Source organism: Rhincodon typus, chromosome 13 (genome assembly GCF_021869965.1).
Source record: "Rhincodon typus isolate 14 chromosome 13, sRhiTyp1.1, whole genome shotgun sequence".
In the NCBI taxonomy this organism is placed as follows: domain Eukaryota; kingdom Metazoa; phylum Chordata; class Chondrichthyes; order Orectolobiformes; family Rhincodontidae; genus Rhincodon; species Rhincodon typus.
The window spans coordinates 57,006,978-57,020,429 of record NC_063344.1 but is presented as its reverse complement, the minus strand read 5'-3'; the positions used below and the strand labels follow the sequence as shown (position 1 = coordinate 57,020,429).

At 37.7% G+C, this 13,452-nt stretch overlaps 1 protein-coding gene across 2 annotated transcripts in view; it reads left to right on the top strand.

The window, feature by feature from the left end:
* ppp2r3a (protein phosphatase 2, regulatory subunit B'', alpha) overlaps positions 1 to 13,452 on the top strand; it is a 303,231-nt gene that overhangs the window by 151,395 nt on the left and 138,384 nt on the right. Inside the window, exons 4-5 of one of the 2 annotated variants that reach the window (XM_048604830.1) lie at positions 6,700 to 6,792; positions 6,877 to 9,403. In XM_048604830.1, the coding sequence (XP_048460787.1) occupies positions 7,277 to 9,403 (2,127 nt within the window). In that variant the 5' untranslated portion in view covers positions 6,700 to 6,792; positions 6,877 to 7,276. Of the gene's footprint in view, positions 1 to 6,699; positions 9,404 to 13,452 lie in introns of both variants that reach the window. The other variant, XM_048604829.1, reaches the window with a different exon arrangement.

Genomic DNA, 13,452 nt, shown 5'->3' with positions numbered 1-13,452 from the left:
AAATGAAGAATGGATGAAGAATTCTTCATTAGATAAAGTGCTACTCACTGAAACATAAGCACGCAATGCTGCGGGTCAGGATTTAACAATAAAATAAAATTTTAGGGAGCGATTCAAACTCTTGTGTTGGAGAGGGATTTAGTTTTCCCGTCAGCGAATTCATTGAATGCCAAAATGTTGGTAAATGGGATAGGTGGAGAACATATCCCAATTCCATTGTACAAGGTACAGTTGGAGCACAACTTGTTGACCAGACAAGTGGTCATTGGGGTAGTTAATAAATTACTTGTAGATGGAACTGATTTACCTCTGGGGAGTTATTTAGCGAGAGTGAAAGTCATAGATTTTTGTCTATAATCACAGCTGCAGGAACACTTTCTGGGTATTTATAGTGACCAGAGCAATGGCTAAAACAAGTCCATCAATAGAGGTCACAGTAATACTGCAAGCAGATGTTAGGGTAGCTTAAACTTTATTTAAGAATGAGGATAGTTCAAAAGAGGCATTGGCATTTCTTCATTAAATGCGACTCAGGAAGCAGATCCAGAGTTAATAAGTTAGCACAGACAGCTCATACTGAAGCTGAGATTGAAGGGTTCCAGAGTGTTATTTTATTTAGAAACTGAGTTCTGATGAGGAAGTGGAGACATCATTGCAGACCTGTAAATGAAGAATGGATGAAGAATTCTTCATTAGATAAAGTGCTACTCAGCCCAGTTTGCAGATCTCAAAACAGTGTACAGCATTAAATGTGATTCTCTGACAGGACAGCACTTGCTCTTAGGCTAACAGCCAAAATACATTTGGTCCACTTGCATGAGCGCGAACCTACATATATGAATATAGAACGTCCTGCTCTTTACAGATATTTACTCATTCATTTTACAAGGCAATGCCTTCACCAATTAGAGCCAACCTGCCTGCTTAAAATCTAAAAGTTTGGCAGCTAACTGTCAGTCATCATTACCTGGTGCATTCTCCAATGCCACACCTCTACTAATCCGAATCCACTTGCCAACCAATCAACAGTCTCCTCTCATGCAGTATAAATGTTTTTTCCCATTATATTTGAAGTTCTTGCAAATTGTCCATGAGTACAAAAGCATCTTTTTCCCAGCAATACTTGTTCTCTATTGACACATTACGTGGATGCTTCAAACTCTGATTCAGCAGAAGACATAACTCCATTGAATAGTCAGATTTTTGAATAGGGTTCAGTTTCAAACTCCAGAGGTTGTAAAGTATTATAACATGCATAGAAACATGATTACGCCATTCAGTTCATTGAGCCTGTTCCATCATTCACTGAGATTATGACTGGTCTACATATCATTTCTGTTTACTTACAAAGCTGCATTTTACGTATCAATGTAGGTCACATGCACCTCTTGATTCATGAGATTATGAGCTTGAAGTTATCCTGCAGAGACAGTTCACTATTGAGAAAATGGTGCACTTTCGGATAAGATGCTCAATTGAAGCTCCCTTTGCTTTCCCAGGTGTGCATAAAGGTCCTGTGGTACTATTTTTAAAAAGCTTATTCAATTTTCCTTGTATTTATACCTGGATAAATATCATTTGATAAAAAGTCACTATTGTTTTTTTTTGGAACTTGCAGTGTGTGAATTTTTTGATTTTTTTTCCCCTATAATACAGTACCTTTTGAAAATACTTAATGTTATTAAGTGGAGGTTGACCCGCCACTGAGAACTAAAACCAAAACACTCAAAGAGGAACACGTCACCCTATAATCTGTAAAAGGAGTGTGAAAAGTGGTGTAACCTGCCTTTCAGCAACTTTGAGTGGTTAAATAAAACAAATAACAATTTATTTACCTAACTCTAACAGTGAATAAATTAACTAAACCATTAATAAACTGAATAAATCCCTTCTAACTACTATTCCCAAATAAAAATTGACTCTAATAGGATGCTGTTCCAGTAAATACAAATTGCACTTATATAAAATAAAATTAAGAAAATAGAACTTAGTCTCTCGAAATTACAGCCAGGTTACATGTCTTCTGGAATGCTCTGTGCCTTTTCCATTGATTCTTCTCTCAGGAATGTTAACTAGTTATGCCTTGGGTAACTTTGTTCTTTAGATGGTGCTTTCCGTAAGTCTTAGAGGAGTCTGTGAGAGCCAGTGATTCTGTCTTGAGAGCTGAGGGCTGTTAACTCTGGTAGGTGGCAGTCAGCTCTCTTGTCTTTGCCCAACTGCCCCTTCTTTTATACCCTTGACGACATATCAATTTCTTACAAAAGGATTGGTCCTATGTTGGCAAAACTATCAGATTTAAATTTAATTGGTTTTTGGTACCTAAGTGTCTGGTTTGAATTGATTGGTTAAGTTCAAAACTTGTTGTCTTGGTAAAAACTGCTGCTTGGCCATCAAACTGTGTGGCTTTTTGATACAGACATTTCAATTTGGGTGCTCTCTGTGTACTTGCAAACTTTCAAGCCGCTGCTCACAGACATTATTTTTAAATCACTAAACATATAAAAAGCACATCATCTTTTAAAGTGACCATGCAACGCCTTCTCCCCGAGCGTTTTACATACACCAAATTCTAACCTCCTGCCTTCCAAACCAGAAGCACTCTACCCAACTTCACAACATTAATTAGCTTTAAAGGTAATGACATCCTGAGGCTGTAAAAGGTTGCAAATGCAAGTCGTTCTTGCTTTCCTTTCATGTCCCTGTCAACCCCTTCCCTTCAAAAATAATCTATTAATCTCAGAGCCTCCAATATTTGATACTAGAGCAGCCTCCACTCTTCTTAATACCACACTATGATCTTAGAATCCCTACAGTGTGGGAGCAGGCCATTTGACCCATCGAGTCCGCACTGAGCCTCCTAAGAGCATCCCACTGAGACCCACGCCCCCATCCCTGTAACCCTGTATTTCCCATGGCTAACCCACCCAGCCTGCATATCCCTGAACATTACAGGCAATTTAGCATGGCCAGTCCACGTAACCTGCACATCTTTGGACAGTGAGAGGAAACCCATGCAGACACAGGGAGAATGTGCAAACTCCACATTGTTGCCCGAGATCAGAAATGAACCCGGGTCCCCAATGCTGTAAGGCAGTCATGCTAACCCACTGTGCCACTCATATTGTCACAAGTAGAAATGCTATTTATGTGTTCTCTCTCACACAATGCACTTAGGAGTCTGCAATAAGTTCCCATTATTGTGCATTTAAGGTGAAACAATCTGTATTTAGCCACTAGAAAGTGTTGCGTCCGATATTAATTTTGTGGGTTGTGAAATTATGATTTAAGATATAAGCTCATGAACATTTAACACATTCATTGGAAATCTCTTCCACTTCATTTATAGGAGTGATAAATCTGTTTTGCGTGAGTTAGACCCTCTTAAGATAGCAAGATAGCAAGTTGGTATGTGACAAATTCAAGGTGGAGAGAGTAATGGATACCTGGGTGTGACTGCAAATCATAGCTCTGGGCTGAGATAGTGCCTTAAACCAAGGGAAGGAAGTCTGATATACATCCATCATCTGTGTTCTGAGATCTGATAATTGCCGGGCAGATTTACAATATGTGTAGTGTAGGGTTGTGTTAGTGTAGAGTGTTTGATTATTTCATTTTAATTTGAAGTCTTTGTTTGCTAACAGCAATTAACATTGCAGGTGTCAATAGCTTGTATGTTGCTAATTGTGAAAGATGAAGGAATTTGTGATTTTGAAATTACCTGAAGCTTGCGAAGGGTAATTAACAGTTGATATAGAAATAATCAAAATACATGTGGAAGAAAATGAGCACATAATTTTAAGACAGTTCACTAGTGTTAGCAAAAACTCTAAGAATAATCAAAGAGACGCAGCATGTATTGTATTGTTTTAGACCATAAGAGGTGGGAGCAGAGATCCATTCAGCTGATTGAGCCTGCTCCACCATTCAATGAAATCATGGCTGATCTGAATCCTCAACTCCATTTTTGCCTTTATCTCCATAACCTTTGATTTCCGCATTGATTAAAAATTCATCCATCTCCACCTTGAGTATATCTAAAACCCAGCCTCTATAGAACTCTAAAGTGTTCCACAGACTCACTACCCTCTAAGAGGAGAAATTCCTCCTCATCTCTGTCCTAACAGGGTGCCCCCTTACTCGGAGATTATGTCGCACTGGGAAAATAACAGCGCCTATCCTGTCAAGCCATCTAAGCACCACATATGTTTTAATAAGGTTGTCTGTCATTCCAGTGAGTACAAGCCCAACCTTCTCAACCTCTCCTCATAATCAATCCCTCCACATCCAGGAACAACCGAGTGAACCTTCCCTGCACTGCGTCCAATGTCAGTATCTCTTTTCTTAGATAATGGAACCAAAACTGTTCACAGCATTCTAGATATGATCTAATTGGTGCCTTGTATATCTTTAGCAAGACTTTCCTATTTTTACACTCCATTTCCTTTGATGCAAAGGCCAACATTCAAGTTGCCTTCACTATTATTTGCTGAACTTCTATGCTAATTATGGAGATTTTTGCGCAAGGACTCCTAAACCCCTCTGTGCTGCAGTCTATCCCAATTTAAATAATACTAAGCTTCTGTATTCTTCCTGTCAAATTGCATACCATCACACATTTCCATATGATGTTCTATCTGTTCAAACCATATTACAGGTTGTGCCAAGTCACTTAACCTGTATATTCCTCTGTAAACCCTGTTATCTTCACTGCATGCTTCCCACCTATTTTTGCATATCCACTAACTTGGTGATAGTATGTGCATTTCTGTCATCCAAGTTATTCACATCCATTGTAAATAATTGTGGCCCAGCACTGATTCCTGTGGCATATAACTCATTACAGGTTGCTATCCTCAAAATGTCCCCTTATCCCAACCCTATATCTTCTATTAGTTGGCCAATCTTCTGTCAGTGTTAATATACTACCCACAACACTATGGGCTCTTAGCTTATGAAGTAGTCTAATGTGCTGTACCTCATCAAATGTCTTTTGGAATTCCAAACTTATTACATCTACTGATTCCCTTTTATCTAACCTGCATGTTACCTTCATGAAGAATTTTAATATATATGTCAGGCATGATTTCTCCTTCATGATGACCCATGCTTATTTATATGATGTATTTCTAAATGCTCTGTTATGGCTAGCCTATAGTTACCGGTTTTTGTCTCCTTGCCTTTTTGAATGAGGGAGTTACATTGGCAGTTTTCTAATTCTCTGGGACTTTTCCAAAATCTATGGATTCTTGGAAGATTACTACCAATGCATCCACTATCTCTGCAGTTACTTCCTTTAATATCCTAGGATGCAACACGTCAGGCCCAGGAAACCTATCAGTCTTTTGTCCTGTTAGTTTCCATAGAACTTCTTCTCTAGAGATATACTGTATTCATTTCTTCTCTCCCTTTACATCCTTAATTATTTGGTACTTTTGAAATGTTATTAGTGTCTTCAAGAAAACTGATGATTGTCAGTTTTTAAATTATTTGCAAGTTTATTTTCTTTCTATTGTTCGGTCATTTTTTTTGTTGGTGTATTAAAACTTTCCCAATACTCTGGGTTATCACTAATCTTTGCCATATTGTTTGTTGTTTCTTGCAAGTTGATCCTATCTTTAACTTCCTTGGCTTTATCCCTTTCCCACAATCCTTTCTCCTCACTGGGATATAACTTTGTAGTGAGTCATGAACTGTTTACATTGTTCCTCAAGCATCTTTTTTGCTAAACTCCTTTTACAGTCCACACCAGCTAACCCTGCCATCATTCCTTCCATAATTGCTAACATTTGTTCATTTGCCAATTTTAACCAATTAAATTAGCCCATTCCTGACATACAGTTCAATCAAATATGTATTACTGCTATCAGGCCCAACATCAAATCACTTACAAATGGAATTTGAGAGTATATTTTAATCAGTTGATGAGCAGATTTATTGCCAGAGCCATTGGAAACCCTTGTATGTGCAGGACAATCACCTACTTGGCCTTTTCAAATGTTATATAGCCTGTGCATCTAATGGTGGGTTCTGTTTCTGCTGTAATTTGACCTTAATCTATGCAGTACATAAAATATTTCTGAATTGAAAACTAGCCTTATGTTCTTCATGCTGCTTTGGGAATTTGTACTAAAGTGCACTCTCAATCCTCATAGTATGAGGATACTCTTCTGAATGAATTAAACTCCGTGTTAATGTGAGCCTTTCTGTTGTATTATTTGCTTTGAAAATTTTCTGTCTTATCAGATAGATACTGACACATCCTTTCCAATTTTGTTTCACATAATTTCATTTCCAGCCCTGTATTAGAAGAAATAACTCAATGCTGATTAGAAGTGAAAACCTATTTCTTTTTGTCTACAATTCTCAGAGATCTTTTCTTTATTATTTTGGACTGTGGTTCGATGATGTATTTTGCAACATGATTATTTGTTATTCGAAAAACAATATTCACTTTATTTTTCACTTACAGCAATGTAAATATCTCTCCTGTTCCCTGTTGGCAATATCAGTGCACTTAGAGAATTATATTTCAATTACAATAGTGACGAGATAATTGGATGTCTTCACAGCTGATGCCAAATTTGGATTGACTAGTACTGACATCATTAAGTAATGAAACACTAAATTCAATTTTTGTTCTCATGTAAATTCATGATTTCTCAAGTCACATTATTGCTTCTCTTTTTCTCCCACTTCCAGTTGGTTGGTGCTTGAAAAACGCAAGAAATTCTGCTAACATTGAATACGTCTGTTGAATCCTGAAGCACATCTGCTGCACACATTTGGAACTCAGTAGGTGACTCCATCCTTTGACAAGATTTATTTATGCTTGAGTGTCTCTTTGTGGATTGTGATGCCATTTCAATGCTTTGACAGGCCTGTGTCTAGGCCATATGGCCACCAATTGAGAATGGATACAGACACCTTGGCTGCCGTGAACTTTGCATCAATTTCCTAAATGAAGCAGATAACATTGTCAAATGACATGTGATCCTCTGACTCAGATAGGCCTTGACTAACACCGTAATACCAGCTGCAGTTTGACCACATATCTCATTCCAAGCCTCAAAAGGCTTGTGAGAGCCAAGTGCTTAGATCCTACATCAGTAGTTACAACCTGATTTGTTCTTGGAAAATACTAAAGATATTTAGATTTCTGCTGAGAATGACACAGTTGGAACTCTCGTGGCCATCTATTTAATGGGCTAATGCAACTAAAGCTGTAAGTCACCTTCTGATTCACCGTTGGAAGCAAACTTCCCCGAAATTCTCCGCAATGGCAGCGACATACAGACTTGTTGTTAGCACCGTGAACTCTTATAACAGCATTTTAATTGATCAACGTTTCCAGCATACTGTACATTACTGTAATGGGTCCTGTCGAGCCTTCCTGAATGCTGCTGGCATTGATTGCAATGTGATCCACCATGCCATCTGTTCAGAGTTGCTGAGTCATTCACCCCTTCCCTCTTCCAACCCAAGGTTGGCAAGTGTGCAGGACTTAACCCACAGGTTTCTAACTGCTGAAAACATGGCAGCTTCTGCTGACATTGCTACTGATGATGGGCACCAGCTTCTGCATGGTGCTACCAGAGTCAAAAAGGGAATGGGTACACAAGGTATGTCCAATCTAAAAGACATCACCAGTGATGCCATCAATCTGGCCAGTGGCAAAATTAAAGAGTTTTCATTCGAAAAACTGAAGTGCCCTACAAGCCATGTGACTTTCAGGAAAGGAAGAAAAGTAAAACCAGATGTGTCCTGCAGAAAATCCGCTGACTTTGATATAATATACAACCATGTTGGCAGCAATGAAAACTGTCCACCTTTTGGCTTTGCACAAAAATCAGCCATTGATCAAAAAGAGCCGAACCTTATGACATTACATGAACAAAATATCACCAATGCCGCACAGTTATACCTTCAAAGCCTCTCAGAAGACAACTTCATCGCCAAATTTTTAGGAAAACACAAAGCAGATAGTTCAGACTCAGGAGAGGACATAAGGATTTGCTTAGATATTTTGTTGAAATGCTCAGAAGACCTAAAGAAATGTACAGAGATAATTAAGAAATGCATTAAGAGCAAGTCCCATAACAATGATAACAGTGATGCCACCAATAATTCTGATCTAATCTACAAAAATGTGATGGCACGACTCTCAAGCTACCTGAAGAAGTTGCCTTTTGAACTTGAACATGGGTTATCTGGACGGGGCAATCAGCATGATCTCGCTGAACTGGTAAACAGCTTGCACAGTTTGCAGCAAATGCCATATCCTCCATTTGGGAATGATCAACCACCCAGATATGAGGATGTTGTCCAGGCATCGCCATCCTTATCTATCAATCTACCTCTTCCTCCAGTTGATACTCCAGTTGTCCATAAAGCTACCGATGGCAATGGTAAGATACCTACGGAAAATGATTATGGTCCTTCATATAATGGCCGTCATCAAGAGAATGGTATCCAACAACATAGCTCAACTGCTGTAACTCAATCCCAAGTACTACCTCATGTAAGTCCACTAAATCGCTCTGACAGTTGTTCCTCTCAAGATTCATTTCTGTCCAGGAATGTTGATGGTATTTCTAAGATACCAATGGAGCCTCTTTATATTCAAGAGGATTGTGACATTGATCAGGCTTTGGAGCAGAAATCAAGAGACAAGGATTACTTAAGATTTCGAATGGCTGAAAAATATCTTCAGCCTCAAAAACAGGCCTCTCCTGATACTTGCAAGAGAGCAGGAGATGATACTATTGAAATGGGTGATAATTTGGGAGAAAATAGTTTGTGTGTGCAGCCAACATCTGAATCTCCCAGCATCTTAAAAAATGTAAGTAAAAACCATAATTCCATGGAGCCTTCAATAACAAGAGCAAAAACTAAATTAGAAAATGATAAGGCAATGCAACAAGAGGACATTGAAAAGCTACTGATGGATTTAGAATCCTTTTCTCAAACCATAAACTCCAGGCACGAATATGATTCTTCTCGAAACAATGATATTGACATGAAGAATTATAGTGAACAATCAGGACAAGTTAATTTCTTGACCACTGATTCAGGAAGTAAACACTTAGAAGTGTCACCCAGTGAAACTGTGCCATTGCCTTCCTCCACAAATGGAACTAATGAAACTAAAAATAACAAAAATGAAGAGGATGATGCAGCCTTGCTCTTGCGCATTTTGGAGAGTATTGAGGGCTTTGCTCAGGAGTTGGTTGAACGTGGGAGTAGTAAGGGTATCTTGGCAAGAGAAACAGAAGTAATGCGGATACTCCAAGATACACTATCACAGGCTTCTGACCCTTGCAAATCTGCACACTCTGTACCGCCTGTTGTAAATAAAGATACAGGCTCACACCTATCGGTTCAACAGACACCAGAGGTAATCAAGGTAAGACTGAAACTATATAAAGCCTTCTTCATTTGTTAAGCTTCACATAATTTCAGATTACTCCAGATATCAGCAAGGGGCAATTTAAAAGGACTCCATTCCTTCATTCTTTTGTTCAGAAGTATTTTGAGTGATTGAGTGATGCTCCCTTTCACCATACATAAACAAACACTTTGGAAAACTTATTTTTATTTTGTTGCTCTCTCTGATGATTTTGTTGCCCTCACTAGTGAATTGATGGTGATCGTTACTGACTCACTTGAGTATGTTAACCAATGTTGTATTTCAAAGCTTGAATATTAAACTTGAATGTAGGGTGTTATCCAGAGTCATTTATGGAACTTGAGAGTGAGGATCATGCTGTGTTCTTCCAAGAACATACCAGAATTCTTTCTATTCCAGACCTGGAACTCCTAATTTATTTATAGCCACGAGACTCCTGCAATTTTTAGAGTACAGAGGTCACTGATCATGCTATTCCATGGAACTGTAACAAATTGAATGGTAATTGAGTCTGCTAGGTTACTTTAGAATTTCATCTTGGTGCAAAAACTGAAAGAGTTTGATTAATTTCTTCTAGGGTATAGGATGGAAATATGCTCTTTCATTTTGAGTAGAAGAAGAAACATTTGAGATATAGAAGTACTTCTTCAATCTCTATTCAAAATTAGAGATGTCCAAAGATATAAGAGTGTAGTTCAAATGCGCATCAATGACAATTGCATTGAACAACTGTCCCAGAGGAAATGGGAAAAGAGTGAGTTAGCATGACTCTTGCGAATGACATGTCAGAGTGAAATGGGTCAATGGCAGTTGTAGAAACTGAACGGTTTACGCTCCGTCCGACTTCTGACATCATTCAATGCAAAAGATACTTAAGTGTGGTATAAACAAATCGCTGCCTCTCCAACATTTATTTTGTGCCATTCCCCTTCCTGTACTGCCAATCCTCCCACCCTTTGCCCCACAATAGTTGAATGACTTAAGCTTGAAAATCCTCTTCTGGTTCTAGTGAAAATTAAAATTAATTCTTTGTAGCAATTGAACTGACTGGCTGTGCGCAAAGAGAAATTTTCTGAATTAAATCAATTTGCTGATCATTGTGAAGTTTTAGTTCAGCTATAATCTTATTGAGTGGTGGAATGGGCTCGAAGAGGCCAGTGGCCTGTGCTTGTTCCTTGTTTGTATTCAGTATGTGTTATATTAGTCAAAAAATAGTCTAATCAAAATCATACAAAATTTTGAGAGGGGATTTTTGCAAACCAAACAAGTTTTTCCACCTTTTTTTAGAAGTACAAAATGCATGAAATTTTACACGTGTCAAATTTGGCTATAAGATCATGAACAGGTAGAATAGTTACTGCAGTGTAGTTGCTGTATTACTAGAGTCATAATTTCAAGGCTTGTTGAACTGATAGTCTGAAGAAATGAGTTCAGATTGCACCATTGCAGTTTAGGAATTGAAAACAAAAGGCTTGGATCGATAAAAATGAACATGCAGCTTTCAGACAGTCGCTTATATTCTTTGGAGTTGGAAAGCTTCTACCATAATGACACCCAATGTTATGGGAGTATCAGATCAATGTTAGGTGATACTTTTACTAGCCTCGCAAGCTAGTCAGTCATACAAAAAATATCAGTTGATGAGGTTCAAGTAAAAGGCTCACCACCACCTCAGGATGACAAGCAAAGAGTAATGAATGCTTGCTGTACCAACATCATCCATATCATGATTGAATAACTTAAATTGCTTTTTGAAAACTCTCCTTTATTGCATAATTGTTTCTTATTTTGTTAATGGAAGGAGCAGTTAGGCATGTCAGGACATTGTGTAGCTTCTGTCCAAACTGTTACTAACTCATGCGTTGGATTTGCATTCAAATATTTTAAATGTCCAGTTCAACACTCTTATATGTAGTGACCCACAGTTATAAGTTCAAGTAAGCTTCTGTATGACTGAGACAAATGGTCACCAAAAAAAGCTTGTCTTCATAGATAACCTTTTATTCCGAAAGTTCTCATTATATAAAGTTTTGAGAGAGGAGCAGAAATTGTTTTCATTATGCAGTCATTATTATTATCATATTATTGCGCCATCTCCTTTTAGACATAGAAAAGCCAGCATCACTTTGTTACTCGCACATCTGTAAAACTATTTCTTTTCTGCACTCAGCTTGTAACACACACTGAAGCATCACATTACAGCACACAGTATTAGCTCTCAATAGTGACACACCATTAAAATGTATAGTCAAAAGCTGTCCATCCTTCACACAGGCTACTAAACTGCTTGAGGATTTCTTAACAACATTGGTGGAAGACCTGTTTAATTGGTACCAAACAATTATTTATACAGGCATTCTTAAATTTGTGACAAATGGTGAGAGAAGGAAATCTTCCTCAAGTTGTCAATTTTTGAGTGTGACTCATTCTGCTTCTATTGTTTTAATTTTTAATTTAAATTCATTAAATAAATTCCAGTAAAGACAGTAAAGGAATATCACTCAGAGCAGCAGATATTAGTTTGGCTTAAGCATTGATACTGTGACAACTTCAAAGAAACATAAGGAGGGAATAGTCATTGCATCCATAGAAGATGTTGACTCTGACTTTAAAAGGATTCTTTGCAGTCTTCATGTTGATGGAATCATTTGCAGTATTTCAGATATATATTGCTGCAGATCTTGGCACATTTACTATGTTTCTTTGTATGGAGAAAAGTTGAAAGTAGTATCTGAGCTAAATACTTTCATTATTTCTAATATTTTAAGTTCTGCATAAAAAGTTACAATTGGAGACAAATTAAAACACCAACCATCAATTCAACAAGCACCATGTTCTAATAGATTTCAGATTTTCAAACAAATTTAGACGTATGTAAATTTCAAATGATTATGCAGTGTAATTCTTTAATTTTTTATTTCTTTGGATTCTCATTTTGATATGATTAAACATAATAACATTATTCCACAGAAACGCAAAGTTGATGTATTAATCATCAGACATTGATTTTCTCTGCAAACTTTCAAAATACACATTGAGATTTCACAATGAAAGCTAAACTGCTAGAAACACAGGTGCTTTCAGTTTGAAAACTTATACCATTCTCAGCTGGGTTGGTGGACAATGAGAGAAAAAAATATTGGTAAAGGGATTAAAGAACTGATGATGCTTCTTGTCAACAATACCAACATGTCCTTGATGTTTTAATGTTTTATCTTGAACTAAGTTTTTAGCAGTGAATATGCCCTAATAAAATACATTATCCCATTATACTACCTTTTGCAATATGGATTAAGTGCACAATTGGGCTCAATAATGTCAATGTTGGGTAATGAAAATGACATCTGCTGTACACATGGATACTTCTGCCGTAAATTGCACAACGTTCCAGATAGGTAAAGGTACCAGATTATGACACTATCAGTGTACAACCTTAAATTGATGTCAGTGCTGCAATTTTGGAGCTTCACCAGCCAAACAATAACCTTTCTTGATTTTGCAAAGTTGAATATGTGTTTTGCAGCATAAAGGATCTCTCCTCACCAATGCTATTTAAAGGGATTATCAACTACTTGTAGATTAGTTGCTGATTGATTATTGTCTCCCGAAACTCTTAGTAGAATTCTACAGTAAAGCCATGACATCATCATCCACACAGCAAATTGGAAAATTGTCCAGGATTTTCCTGTACACAAAAAGCAGGACAAATCCCTCACAGCCAATTACTGTCCTAACAGTCTTCTTTTGATCTTCAATAAAGTGATGGAAAGTGTCATCAATATGCTATCAACTTGCTTAACAATAACTTGCTCACTGATGCCCAGTTTGGGTTCCGCCAGTGACACTCAGCTCCTGACCTCATTAAAGTCTTAGTTCAATCATGGACAAAAGAGCTGAATTGCAGAAGTGACAACCCTTGACATAAAGGTCATATTTGACTGAGTGTGACATCAAACAGCTCTGGCAAAAATGGAGTCAGTGTCAATCAGGGAAAACTCTCCACTGGTTGAAGACATAGACAACACAGTATGGAGTTGGAGGAACAC